At 38.5% G+C, this 15603-nt stretch overlaps 1 protein-coding gene across 5 annotated transcripts in view; it reads right to left on the minus strand.

Moving 5' to 3' along the window:
- Positions 1–15603, minus strand: part of NAALADL2 (N-acetylated alpha-linked acidic dipeptidase like 2) — a 509493-nt gene that overhangs the window by 140309 nt on the left and 353581 nt on the right. For all 5 annotated transcript variants that reach the window (XM_072142777.1, XM_072142778.1, XM_072142776.1 and 2 more), the window contains exons 8-9: positions 12031–12236; positions 5554–5685 (exon numbers count right to left, since the gene is read on the minus strand). In XM_072142777.1, the coding sequence (XP_071998878.1) occupies positions 5554–5685; positions 12031–12236 (338 nt within the window). The remainder of the gene's footprint in view (positions 1–5553; positions 5686–12030; positions 12237–15603) is intronic.

Here is a 15603-nt window from a genome sequence, read left to right on the forward strand (position 1 = left end):
CATTGTCAACGATTTGTTAGGTTGCTAATTTAGAAAGGTCAACTCTAATAACTATCATAAGTTGCCAGGGTATTTTAAAATGTAAAAGCATTTGGTGCTACGTTTATACTAATAACCTTTTATCCTGACCTTAGTCAGTGTACATTGATACAAACATACATTTTCCATATTTTATGCAAACCACTTTTTGGATTAATTTAAAAATAACCTTTTTTTTTATAAAATTAATATGAGAAACAACATTTTTTATAGCCATCCACGGTTTCATACTGAACATTCTTATAAGGAATACGTAGACAATCCTGATAAAGTTTTAAGCACTCACAAGGTGTGATGAAGGCATTTTCTAAATCCAACTTTTATCTATATAAATATAAACATGTGCTCAACGTTGTTAACTCTCATCCATTTGCTAGGGACTGTGAATAACTGTTGGCTTAATGGGGTGGGTTGGCAGGTAAATTTTAACTGGAATTTTAACTTCCAATTAATTCCGTGTAAGCCTTGTCTTGTGATTATACACCTTCATGAAAAGGTGCACTATATGAAACTTCAAAGAAAACCATGCTAACTTTCTACATCTTGAATGATAAACAGGAAAAAAAATCTTAATTCGAAGATTTTCAATTGCTATATGATAAGTCTTCGTCAACCATGTCTTAACTTGGAAATTGTTCTCTTCTTTATTTTTATTATATATTCGTTAACTGGATTGCACAGCAGGAACCCCCCCCCCCCCCAGACCAATTTTTGTATTTTTTGTACTAATTTAACAGAATGTCATATATTGTACCTTGAAACAAGTATACAAGTCTCTGACCTATTACATCTGGAAAATAATCCACATTTTAATCCATCCTGGATCAAAAACTAACAGTATGGTACATTAAAAAGCCATGAATAATGCATTGGTGAGTATATCTTCCACTTCAATTTATGCATTGTTCCAATGAGAAGGATGCATTCTCTATGTAAGTCGTGTAAAAATAATAACATTGATAAAATATTCCCATCTAGCATTACCCCTTCTATTATTACAAAGATTCCTTTCTAATTTAAATCCAAAAAGGTCATACACAGCTAGAATTAGGTTAGTAATTGGTTGCTTTGTGTGTTTCAAATGCCATATTCATTAGGAGATCTAAAAATCAAAATACAAATTCCTTAATTGAGAGCTTGTCATGTGGGGGAACTGTCAAGTTAATAAGTATATATCACTCTATAAAAATTTGAGACAAACTATTGAAAGCATATTTAAATGGTAGCTTCCAGTCAAATTAACCTACCTAAAATCAAAACCATAAATGGTTCCTTTCCATGGCTGCAATTTAAAAAAAAACAAAAAACAAACACTTTGTAAACTTATATGCAGCTCACCAATGATATAATGTTCTCCTGCATATTTAGTCATTACTGCACTGCCCTTGCTCTGTCTCACTGCTGCAAACATTTTTCCGATATGGAACTAGTAAGGGACTGTTTGCCAATATTCAACTACAGACATATACAGTTTTACTTCACCCTGCAGGGGCTTCAGGAAAGGTAGGAAATTCTACACAATCCTTTGATGGGATATTGAGAGACAGACAGGGGCTGTGTGTGGCTCTGCACTGTTAATCATTAACCACTTTCAGAAAGGTAAGGGCTGAGAAAGACATGGCAACATAAGGACAAATCAACCTCAATCTGCCCTCCGGAATTTTCGTCAGAGAGGCAGATAACAGAATGTATACTGCAGCACTCCACCTAATCCCATGTCTCTAATCCCATGTATAGAGGCATCATTGGAACATGTATAAAGCCATCTAAAAATACTGTTTGTGTGTGTGTGGGGGGGGGGGGGTCCCTCGTGGCAGCATTCAATAATTTCACAGGACTTACACATAGCAAATACACATGTGAGGTGTCAAATGTTTAAAAAAAAAGTGTATAAGAGACTAAAAGTGTCTATTTTAAACATTTTTTGCAGCACAACCCCAAAATAAAAAAGGGAATGTGTCACTGAAAATAATCAATCATTTTTCCATAAATCTGATGTCTACACCTCGTTTACCACCATTGGGCACTAGAGGAATCTTCTTTATACCACTCAGATGATCTGTAATTGGCAGGGGACCTTTGACGGTATCCAGCTCATGTTCTCCAGCTAGCGGAGCTGGTTGTTGCAATGTATGCACATCTGTACTAGTAAAGATAGAGCTTATTATGAGGTCAGAGGCTCATTGGCAATCATATTGTCATCAAAGGTCATGTCCAGTGCTTCAGGGTGGGAGATATGTCTGGCTTCCTCTAATGTGCAACTAATAATATATCACCCATTAGGTCATAAAAGAATCAAGGTAGACATATACACTTTTTTATTTTCATGATTTTGCAACATTTCATTTTAACTAGGACATGTACATTTACGTGAGTCAGGAAGCATTTTATAATGGCACAAGAGGCTTATAGGTCTGTCATGTCTATGACAGACCCTGCAGCTCTTCAAGACTAGGAAACACCCTGCAAACTTGATTCAGTCATTAACTCAATGTACTATATATTGCTTTTTGCAGTGTGAACAGGAGAAGACATATAAGTGATTTATTGACACAATTACTATGTCTTTATCTTAGTAGCAGGAAAGAAATGCAACAGTGCCAAAAGAATCGCGGCAAAGTGCATTCTGGTCGGACAATGCACTTCCGGGGAACGCATCAGGACAGGTCAGTAAATGTGCCTCAATGTGTATAATATACTTAAAAGGAAACCTACCATGAAAATCAAACATTGATAAACAAGGGACACTTACTCCTAGATCCAGGCACTGAGACTTGTGTTATCTATGGCCTACTTTTTTCTAAAATAAAATTTAAAAATGATGCTAATTAGACAGAATTTTACTTTTTCTCATCCATCCCCCTACCCCTGGACAGTGTAACATCCTGTGAAGTTATAGAAAGAGGGGGCTATAGTAATTAAGTCGATTTTAGAGAGAAAGAGGCCATGGATAAGAATCACAGTGCCCGGATCTATGAGTAAGTGTAACTGATTTATCATGCTTGATTTTGATGGTAGATTTCCTTCAAGTACATACGATACAACCACTATTGGAGGCCTACCTGAGCAGTAAAAAAAATACTAAGACATGTGTAAATGCAAATAAATTAGTAATTGTAATGAGTGTATTTGAACACAGTTATTGCCATGTGCTGGCTGTCTTAGGTCATTGACCTCTACCAAGAATAGACATTGTACAACTTCGTGAATGACAGCTGTAGCTCTACACCCTCACTTAAGACTATCTTTATAATTGGTTGCACATTCTAGCTGTATCATCAGCTTTATGTAAAGGACATATATGGCATCATATGTTCTCTTATGTCATAAGTCACATGTGCATGTAGAATGTGAAGGGCAGTCCCAGGATTTCACTATAAATAATAAAGATTATCTGAATGCTCTGGGGGAAAGAATGAGATGGAGCACTAAGCAATACTTGTCACCTGTGTCTCTGTCACTACCACCACCATCTCCCCAAGGGGGGAAGGGGGTCCATCCTCTCTGTTAGTCTGTTTGTCTCATTCTCACACCCACAGTTAACTGGTGTTAGCCATTGCAACTTCACATGTAATAGATGCTTTACAACCATGTCTAATCTAAGGCCTGTTTTTGTATCATCAGTATCTGTAAATAAAAACTGGAGATGGATCTTAAACACAGAGGATGAAATATTTTCATTATATAATTTATCTTTCTTCAGATACCACTTTTTTCTCACAAATACTGATTCAAAGTAATGGCCAAACAACATTTTGAAAATATACTATCCATTACTGCAATTAAAAAGGTTTTGGAGACACTATGTCAAAAGAAAAGCAATAAAAATGCAGCAAAAGCTATAGATCAATGGTGTAAAAGTCCTAAAGGGCCTAAAAGTATTGATAACCTTTCCTTAAGATGGGGTATTAACATCCAGTTTATGGGGGGTCTGACACCCCGAGTTAGGCTATATTCACACTGCCGCAAGGGGGACGTATATATGGCTGATATACATCTCCCACAGATGGCAATGGGCGCATGGCGCCCTACTGGAGCAGTACGGTGCCGCACCGTACCGCTCCATACCTGGGAAAAAGATAGGACATGTCCTATCTCTCCCCGTATTACGGCGCCGTGCGCCATATGTTCTTATGGAGAGGGGCGGGGGTGAGTAGCGCTCACCTCCTCCTCCTCTCCCCGCACTGCCGTATGCCCACCGTGCTATGGCTATAGCACGGTGGGCAATGGCAGCGTGTGATTACAATGTAATGTATAGAAATAGCAACTAACATTGGTATAGCAGCTTAGCTTCATTAAATTGGACAGAGCTGCAAACAGGCCATGTGATCAGTGTTTGTGACAAGACATGTCTGAAACATTGTGGAAGCCATCAAAAAAGGAATGCTACTAATGCTGGAACAGATCATCATCACTAGGGTTGTCTTAACATCACTATGGAAAACAGCTATCAAGCCAGATGAATCATTTAACTATCTTGTCCTGTAAAGGTAAAATTCTATGGGAATAAGTCTACTTTAATCTTGGACCAAACAACTAGTAGATAATGCAAAGTACAACTTGACAGTCTTAAACTACTTTAGATTCATCATCCAACATCAGACACAGTAATAAATCTGCCTCAGCAGAAGACTAGGCATACTTCACACTGGTCTTATGTGTGACACATTGATAACTCTCTTTTAATGTGTCATTTGGACCATAGCAACATTTTGAAAGCAGATATAAGATGTTGACAAATCTACTTTTATAAAAGCCTCTTACAGTATAATTGCAACATCCCCACTATCACTGTATGGGGGCAGATGGGAACCAGGAGATAAGAGCTTGGCTTGCTTGCAGCCTACCAAGTCATGTTACAGTAGCACAGTCCTGGTGTAGGCCTCTTCCACTCCCATTAGTGTGAAGCAAGAAGAGAGATCCCACTTGGTAACAATTTTCATTCTGGGGCAGACCTGGTGTATATGACTAGTCCCAGCTGATTGTACAGGGGAGGCCCGTGATCTTTGTCGCTTTAGCCGGGTACTGGCGTATAGAACGAACATGATGAAAAATGTACAGATCCTTCATTGCAAAACAGCACAGCAGAAGTATCTGGCTGTGCAATTTTCCACACTGATGACATGCAATGGCTGGTTCAAGTGCAGATAAACTTATCTTTGGTTAAGGGGCAGGAGCTAGTCATCAGCACAAAATTGCACTGCAATTTACCGAAAGGTAAAGGGGTCCAACTAATAGGAAAGCCTGCATCTCACCAGGTGATACCATAATGTAAACACAAGTTATTTAAAAACTTAAATATTACATATTGCACACAATATAACCCCAATTGGACCTCGAGGTAGTGCTGTTACACATAATTGCAACAGAAAAGGAGAAATCTAGAAATTTCTTGATAAAGATAGGTTTTGCTCTCTACAATGAGTTACTGTTCCCAGGAGCTTGACTCCAAAGCTGGAGCATTACATGATCCATTGCATTATCATTTTACAGTTTAACCTTATATAATTTTACCTTTTTCGCCAAGTCAGATGCCAGTTGCTGGAGAGATGGGGATGAGATTGAATGAAGGCTGCTATTGCCATAAACTGGATGTTCCAAACCAATATATGCAACTGCATTGCCAGCGAGAATTCTCTGAAAATCCTATAACACAAATCACATAATTTTATTTGCTTAAGAAAAAAAAGGGCCATTTGACCAAGATTCAGAAGTGCATCATATTTAAAAACACACCCATTTGTTTTTCAAGGGTTCTGAAGAGAATATAATTCACATTCACCTGTAACAAAATCAACGCATCCACTCAGCATTTACTTAAAAGCATGGAGTGCCAAACTATTACAATGCTCAGCCAGCTGAAAGGATTTTAAAATATGTTCTTGACACAAGGAACACATCAAGCGTAGTCATTGCTAATGCATTCTGTTCCTTACTAGAAATCCGCATTCACATTGTCATTGTAATAGCATCTATAAATTCATATTTTCAAAAAGACCTAACTAGGGAATCAGTTGTATGAATCATTTGATTCCACCATGCTAATCTCTTAGTACAACAATGAGACAATTTGCATGAAAATATCATAGTGTGGTAGAGGCAGTACATCACAATTACATTTACCTTGTATGGGTGACACAAAATGTACCTCTAAGATGGAAAGCAGGATGGATTTTTTTCCTATTCATTCTTTTTTTAAACAAAATAAGATAAAATTGAATAGTTTTTTTCTGATTAAAATATGCAATAATGTTTTTTTTGTGTATGTATTTAAAGGGCATCTACCACCAAGATGAAGGTCTGTATGCAATTGAGCCTGAGGGGCTTCAGGCTCCATAGGTGTGCCTCAGGCTCATTTGCATACAGTTTTTCATCCTGATGGTAGATATCCTTTAACCTGTTAGATATCCTTTAACCTCTGCGTCTGATATATCGGATGCTCAGCTCTGTAACTTCGTGCTCTGCGTCTGATATATTAGATGCAGACGCTTCCTACATTTATGACATCACCCTGTCTCTTGACAGGGTGAAAGCGCGGCAGGATGTGCCAAGATCGCTAGAGGACATCCCCCTTGACATCGCAGGACCAGTTGATCGCTGCTATTGGCCAGTCAATAAAGATCTGATAGAGGGAAGAGTAGTAATCATGCAGAGGAGTAGTAGTCATGTGGAGGAGGAGTAAGGGAGGTAGGGGAAGGAAGGGAAAGGAGGGGTGGGGGAGGAAGCAGGAGGAGAGAGGGAATTCTTTTTTTCTTCTTCCCCTTTTTCCCCCCTTGGAAATAAAATGTCTATTCAAGTCTTTGCGTGGAATTTTAGAAGCCTAAATGACCACCGATAGTGATGTATTGTGAATGATGTGGCCCGACATCTACCTGGTATTGTGTACCTGGTAGAGACACATCTCATGCCTGAAACTACTGTTTGGCTCAATAGAAGATGGGCATCTTCGGTATTTCACTCTTGTGGTTCCACATTTTCCAGGGGAGTATCGGTCCTCATTCATAATAGGGTGGACATTAAAATCGTATCATCTAAGATTGATAAAAGGGGAGATTTATTTTTTGTCTTGTCTATTATACAAAATTCCTTGTACCTTGGCGTTTATTTATGTTTCTCCCCCATTTTTTTGAGGTTTTGAATGCCTTGATCCAGTTTGTGGCAGACAGTGAGGACAGTCTGATTCTGGCTGTTGGCGATTTCAATGCAGTCTTTGATGTGGCATTGGATAGACGTAGTCGGAGGCAAAATAATAGGGGTTCTCCTGCGTTGAGAACTTTTTGTTTGAGTTGGCGATTAAAGGATGTTTGGCGCTCAAAGTATTTCGATAGACCTGCCTTTCTTGCTTTAGTCGCACCCACTCCACGATGACCAGGATTAATTTATGTTTTGCTAATGAGCTTTTTTAGATTGAACCCCCACTGGCTTACGATCCTGGACAACGCAGAGAAGATAGTGAGACTGATACAGGAATTTTGGGAGAGCAATTTGGTAGGGGGAATCCGTGATTGGTCTGGGATTCATTAAAAGCTTACATACGTATTTAGACTGAAGGAGACAAAACTAAAAATGGATCGGGATTTTAGGCAGGAGGTGTGGGCGGCTATGTCAGCTTTATAGAAGCTCAATCTACCTATGGCTCTTTTATGGCTGAGAAGGCCCAACATAAAATTTTCTTTGCAGGACATAATTATTATTCAGAAAGGGGTAAACCAGGTAAAATTTTGGCCAACCTTAGGAAAAAAATAGTAATCAGGCTTTTCAATCCATATTAAACTCTTCTCTTCAGAAGCAGAATATACAGATGGCTTGCCCTTTGCTTTTTATAAAAAGTACATTAAGGTATTGTCTCCCATACTATAGGTAGTTTATGCGGCGGCTTTTTTAACAGGTGCCGGGGTGAATGACGAAGGGCCGCTATAGTATTGATTCCTAAAAAGGATAAAAATGAAATAGAGATGGGATCTTACAGACCCATTTCTTTACTGAACTCTGATATCAAAATCCAAGCAAAGATCCTCTCTTCTAGGCTTAAAAAGGCGATCTCCGTTATTATCCAACTGGATGAGAATGGATTAATTCTGCCAAGGGGTATGGGGCTCAAACTCCACAGGCTGTTTTCAGACATACAGTTGGGGAAGAGGAGTGGCGTTACCTCTGGAAGGTTTTCGGGAGATTCGGGCTCGGTGATGTATAAGATGGGTTAACATAATGTGTCAGGCCCCTATATCCAGAAAGTGTGTGAATGTTTTTTATTCCAAGCCCTTTCACCTTTTTAGGGGTACCCAGCAGAAATGTCCCCTCTACCCCCTCTTCTTTGCCCTATTTGTGGTGCCTTTGGCTATCATGATCTGGGAAGCAGATTGGATTAGGGGTTGGGGATGTAGGGGGCAAGATATCCCTATATGCGGATGATATTTTATTGACAATTCAGAATACAGGCAGTTCTATCGAAGAGGTTATCAAGCTTGTTAACGACTTTGGCTTCTTCTCAGGGTTGAGGATTAACTGGGAAAATCAGTTCTCCTCACCTTGGATGAAGCTATACAGGAGGAGGGAATGCAGGTAAGGAACCTCAAAAGGGAGGATTCCTTTAAATACCTTGGGATCAGGATTTCAGCAGATCTGGGGCATTTTGTGGAATTAAATATCAACCCTCGTATTAGTAGGGTTAGACAGAGCATTTCAGGCTAGATAAAAATGCCTTTTTCCAGGTCCCAGGGTAGGGATAGCTAAAATTATTCTTCTCCTTCAGCTTTTGTATCCATTGTCGGTTTCTCAGGTATGGCTCCCCCAGAAATTGTTTAGAATACTGGAGAGGCTATTCGGAGACCTGATATGGGGGAAGAGAAGGGCAAGGATTAGGATGTCCTCCCTTTGTTGCAACCCTGAGGAAGGGGATAAGGGGTTCCATATCTTTTTGGCTACTTTCTAGCTGCACAATTGGCTTTTTGAGTAACAAGGCGAAATTGTAGTGCTTCTGGTAGATTAATTGAATTGAGTATGGGTAATAGGGATTCTATTTGCTCTTTGTTGGAAAGTGCAGAATTAAGGTTTAGCAATTATAGGAAAATACACATGGCAGGTTTGCTTGAAAGAAGTTGGGGGTCGTACAAAAAAATTAGGAGTATTAATGGTATTTTTTGGTTGTCCCCAATATGGGAAAACTTTCATTTTGGTTAATTTAGATCCATTCCAATATTAGATCAAAAGGGGGGTTAGCTTTTTCTCACAAATTTTGTGTAATTCACATTTATGTGACTTTAATTGGGGTTTGATTGGGGTTTTTCTTATATTTATTCAACTTCAACATGCTTATAATTCCCTTTATGTAAGGATCTAGGTATTGAATTTTTGATTAGCACTACTGCACTGAATAAGGTGATCTATCAGATGCATAAATATATAATTCACGGTTTTGCAAAAGGGGTAGTACACTCTTCTATTTAAAAAAAAAATGCCATGATCAAGTTGGGAACATGCCCAGTGAAGACTGGAAGTTGTGCTATAGAGGTATCGGGCTATCCTCCCTGTCTTGGAACCATAGAATGGTACAATTTAACTTTGTTCATCAATTATATTATTCTCCCAACGGTTTATTCAAAATGAAACTCAAGGCGGGTTCTTGGTGTCGAAGTTGTCTCCTAGAAAATGCGGATTGCCCCCATGTTTGGATGCCAAAAATTAACCAATTACCGTATATACTCGTGTATAAGCCGGCTTATACACGAGTCAATAATTATAAAAAAAAATTAATACTCACCCTCCGACTCTCGGAACCTCGGCGCGGGCTCCCGGTCCTTGGCGGCGGCTCCTGGTCCTCGGTGGCAGCTCCCGATCCTCTGCTGCGGCCCCACTTCTCTCTTCTATCTTTATAGACGCGACTGTCGGCGACTGCCGCTGATGATGTCATCAGCGGTGACACCGCCGCATCGCAGTGTGCGCCCACCGGCAAGTCGCATGGACGCGACTGCCGGCTAGTGAAGAAAGAAAAGAGAAGCCGCTGCTGAGGACCGGGAGCCGCCGCCGAGGACCGGGAGCCGCTGCCGAGGACCGGGAGCCGCCGCCGAGGTCCGGGAGCCGCCACTAAGCATCAAAGGTGAGTATCGTTGGAGGGTGAGTATTAAGTTTATTTTTTTATTATTCGCTAGGCATACTGAGGGCAGGCTGTCTAATACATGGGGCAGGCTGTATAATACATGGGGGCAGGCTGTATAATACATGGGGGCAGGCTGTATACTTCTTGGGGCAGGCTGTATAATACATGGGGGCAGGCTGTATACTTCTTGGGGCAGGCTGTATAATACATGGGGGCAGGCTGTATAATACATGGGGGCAGGCTGTATAATACATGCGGGCAGGCTGTATAATACATGCGGGCAGGCTGTATAATACAAGAGGGCAGGCTGTATACTTCTTGGGGCAGGCTGTATAATACATGGGGGCAGGCTGTATAATACATGAGGGCAGGCTGTATACTTCTTGGGGCAGGCTTTATAATACATGGGGGCAGGCTGTATAATACATGGGGGCAGGCTGATTGTATACTACTTGGGACAGGCTGTATACTACAGGGGCTGACTGGTTGTATACTACAGGGGGCTAGCTGGCTGTATACTATACCCTAGGCTTATACTCAAGTCAATAGGTTTTCCCAGTTTTTGGTGGTAAAATTAGGGGTCTCGGCTTATACTCGGGTTGGCTTATACTCGAGTATATATGGTACTGGAGTAAGATATTCAGTTATTTAGAGACCACCTTTAAGGTGAGAATTAATTGTTCCATCCAGTCAGTCTCCACTATGATATTACAAAAGGAGAGTGGGGGAAGTTGTTGTTCATGAAAATCCTTTTTTTTAGCCAAGTTGATAATAGCACGTAAGTGGGGCAATTCAGTGGCTCCGTCTTTTGAAGAATTTCTTGCAGAAATGCAGAGATGTAACAGCTATGAGAAACTGATGACTGAGAAGGGAGGTTACCTGGAGAAATGGAAAAAGATATGGTATGTTGGTTTTGTTTAAGAGGTTGGAATAAATAGGGGTCTTGACGAAGGCAGCGCGCCGAAACGCACGTCGGGGTACTTGTGCATCCTGGTGGCTACGTGTATCCTGGTACCTAGGTAAACATTCACATTGCCAATTACATAGTGATTTACTATTCATAAGATATAGCACACAGTATGTGGAGTTTCTCTTTATGTTATGGTCTAGGACGGGAGACTCTCCGATTCTCCTGAAAAATCGCATTCAATGAACAATGTCCAAAAGATTGACCAAACAAAACGAATATTCTTTCACAAAATGTTATTTTTACTTTGTAAGTTCATAGCCATATAATACTTTTCAGTACTTCTTATTTCATTCCATAGTTATACATAGAAGTCAATACATTCTTATTAGTATTTGCTTGCAAGACTTATAGATATCTTGGGGTCTAGTGAGCCGATTCACATTGCAAATATTCACTGTTCTTTTTTATAAGTCCGGTATACGGTACATGAATTATACGATAATAGAAAAGACTCACATAAATACGATCCCTAGGGCAGAGACTCTACCTCACTTGCACGCCAAGCAGGTGAACTCCATGTTGGTATGTGACGTTTCGAGGGACACGCCCTCTTCCTCAGATAGTGATTTACTATATCAGATTTTGTTATCATGTCTGTGCCTGTGTTGCATCACAGTCTCCCCATAGGCCCAGGAGATAGAATATTTGCCATTGTGTATTGATAACTTTATATCACTATGCCACCTCGATGTTTTTATGTAACCTGTTCAGTATCAGTTGTTATCCCCCCAAAAAAAATGCCTGTTTCACACTTTTGACTGTGTATGTTTTTATGGTATTTCATTCGATTAATAAAACTTTTTTGCTACATGCTTTTTTCAACAATATAGTTTCTGTGTATATCTGGTGTTTGTGTGTTGAGTAGGTTTAATCCAGGATCTATTCCAGATCCCCAAATTAGAATAAGTTTAGTTTTTTTTTTTACCTTTCCCCATTTATAAGAACCAAAGTTTCCAAATGGATATCCTCCCCAGGAACAGAAAACAATAGTTCTATGTGGTCGCCATCCAGTCTTGACCTTTAACATTATAGAGCTAATGATAGAAGTGATAGCAGCTGTACTACTGATCCAGTCCTGGCTGGTACCTTCATACTCTTCGGCATGAGAGCTTCCAAGTATGATGAACTTATCTGAAAAAAACAAAAACAAAAATATATGTATATATATTTGAATAATATATAAAACTTAACTGCATTACAATGTAACAAACCTTTGGTAGCTTTCTTGTCCATCTATATTTAAATAGTCAATGCAAAGATCCTTGACTTGTAAATAGGTACTATATATCTGAGATCCTCATAACTACATCACAACTCAGTGACGACAAAAGCCATAATTTAAGAATAATGCAAAGAAAAAATATTAAAAAATGCTAAAAACATATTGTATTTTTTTCTTTGATGGTAACATAAAAAAATGATAGATATACATAATATAAAAAATAAATGTCCATTAGCTGATAAATTATTAGATACAGTCTACTTTATAGACTTCTGTTTTCATTCATGACAGGAAAGTATTCATAGGTCCCACTCACAAGGTTTATCCAGTGATAGTGCCGTCTATACCTTGACATACATCCGTAATGCAGGTGACTCTTCCACCATATGTCTCTGATGGATGACTCGAATGCAACATAAACAAACCCTTATGGACTAATGCAGATACCATCTACATAAATGTTATGTTATCCACATTAATTCAAACTTCATTCTGCTGTAGACATTTGCTTCCACAAACCAGAAGGTTTTAATTCCAGGTAAATAGTAATAGAAAGATAAACCACTACAGATTCACATTAGTTCAATAGTAATAAACAAGCTTGATAGAATTCTATCTTTGCCTGCTTTTTATATTATGTCTTTGCAGTAAAGCTTCTGACATGTGTTTACTGTTATGTCTCTGCACTCCAGCATTTGGCTTCTTAATTAATTACCCCATTACTGATGCAATCTTAAAGTGAAGTTCTCCAAGACAGAAAATACAAGTTTTTTAACCTTGCATAGTTTTGTTTTTCTTTCTTTTCAGCCCGTTAATTATTAGTCACCACGAGAAAGATGCATGCACATTTTCAACTCCTTAGTTAAAATAACAAGAGACAACTCTAATTGGACATGGAAATATTTCTACATCAAAGCCAGAATTAGTTGACCACATTATAGCCAAGTGAGTCATGATTCCAAGTATTTTATTTCCTTTTTTTAACTTTAGTATTTGTAAACAAATAAGATTACATTAACTCCTACATCGTGACTTTATGGTATGTTGTGGAGAGGTAGGGGCTGTATGGAGAAAACTCACAGCTGGTGTCATCTGACACCTGTATTTAACTGCCCAATCTGTGCAGACACCAGAATCTTATATAATAGGAGCCCACCATGACACTAATCAATTCTCATGACAGTTTGGAGTTTTAGGCCTGTTATTTAGTCAGATGTGTTACATTGTTCCCCCAGCATATAACCAGCATATACACAAAATACTTCAAGATAGTAGTATTGAAGTATATTGTATTAGTAATCAGACTACCTAAGGTTAAAATGCCCTCAGGGGCCTGAAATAATTGTAAAAAAAAAAATCTAAATTCAAGTCAACCACTTTTTCCTAGAACACGTATAAAATTAATTAATCAATAATAATAGGTATTACTGGGTCCTTCATTACCCGCTCTATTAAAATACAGTATATAAATGAATATACCATGTTGTAACCTTTTTGGACTCTTTTCAATAAAAATGGATATAAAGGTCAAATAGGTTGCAACTTGATTTAAATAAAACCCTGGTTTGTCCTACAAAAAAAATGACACCTTACTTTAGGTCCATATACGAAAGTAAGAAGAAGTTATAGGCTTCAGTGTATGGTAAAACAGCAAAGATTTATTTGTACAAAACATTTCATTTTCAAATCTAAAACATAATGAAATCTATATAAATTTGGCATCTCAGTGATCACACCAACCCAAAGAATTAAGTGACGATGCCATTTGGAGTGCACGCCATAAAAACAAATTTTCATATACAAGTTCCCATACAGCTTAGTAAATGGAAAAATAAAGTTTAGACTTCTGAAAGTAGGGGAGCAAAAAACTAACGGAAAAATAAATAATGGCCGGCATACACTTTATTATTATTTAAATGAATGTTTAGTACATGCAATGAGATTCAGATACATTGAGACAATGTTGACAAATTTCTGATATATTGATATAGAAATGGGTAATGGTGTTATGTTTACATTGACCAAAAGGTGGAAAATTATTTAAATGTATTACAGTATTTTGACCTTTAATTTATTAGTGGTCCAGCACCAGTTCCAGTTAAAGTTTAAAAACTGTTTTGTTACTATAAAATAATAATAATATACATAAAAAATTCCATAGTTTGCACCTGTACATAAAAGATTTTAAATAGAGATGAGCGAGTATACTCGTCCGAGTATACTGCTCGGTCGAGTATTAGCATACTCGGACCGGCTGGTTACTCGGACGAGTATCTCGCCGGCTCGAGATCGAGCATTAAATTAAGTGAAGAACAGTATTTTTATTACATAATAAAATATCCCAGATGTTTACTGATGTTTTGCTTGTAAGAACACATTGAAATAACACTATTCTTCACTTTCCAGGTGTTCGCGCGTGTCTCCCGCTAAGTTAGGAGATGTTCGGAACATCTGGAATGTGAAGAATAGTGTTCTTTCAATGTGTTCTGCACTTAAATGTTCGTGTGTTCACTGTTTTTAATGTTTTAATTCTATTCTTCACTTTGCAGCTGTGCGCGCGTATCTCCGAACCTATCGGGAGACACGCGCGCACACCTGCAACGTGAAGAATAGAATTAAAACATTAAAAACGGTGAAAACACAAACATTTAAGTGCAGAACACATTTAAATAACACTATTCTTCACATTGCTGATGTGCGCGCACATCTCCGACATTATCGGAAGACACGCGCTAACATCTGCAAAGTGAAGAATAGAATTAAAACATTAAAAACTGTGAATACAGGACCATTTAAGTGCAGAACACATTGAAAGAACACTATTCTTCACATTCCAGATGTTCTGAACATCTCCTAACTTAGCGGGAGACACGCACGAACACCTGGAAAGTGAAGAATAGTGTTACTTCAATGTGTTCTTACAAGCAAAACATCAGTAAACATCTGGGATATTTTATTATGCACTGTTCTTTTAATGTTCTCTTTTACTAAAAAAATGCAAAATGCAAAATGCATTTTTAACAGCTGAAGAGGAGATTTCCCGAATTACATTGTATGTGTTAAAACTTTTACACATTTGTTAACATTCACTGATTGCGTTTTGTAAAAGCAATGTTGACAACAATGTAATTAGGCAAATCTCCTCTTCAGCTGTTTGAAAACGCACGCATTGAATGCAAACAAAATGCAACAAATGACCGCTGCCTGAGAAAATGGCAAATCTTATGACAATGGTCAAGGACCATGGATATCCTTGGCACATAGACAAAATATATT

The sequence above is a fragment of the Engystomops pustulosus genome, chromosome 3 (assembly GCF_040894005.1).
Source record: "Engystomops pustulosus chromosome 3, aEngPut4.maternal, whole genome shotgun sequence".
In the NCBI taxonomy this organism is placed as follows: domain Eukaryota; kingdom Metazoa; phylum Chordata; class Amphibia; order Anura; family Leptodactylidae; genus Engystomops; species Engystomops pustulosus.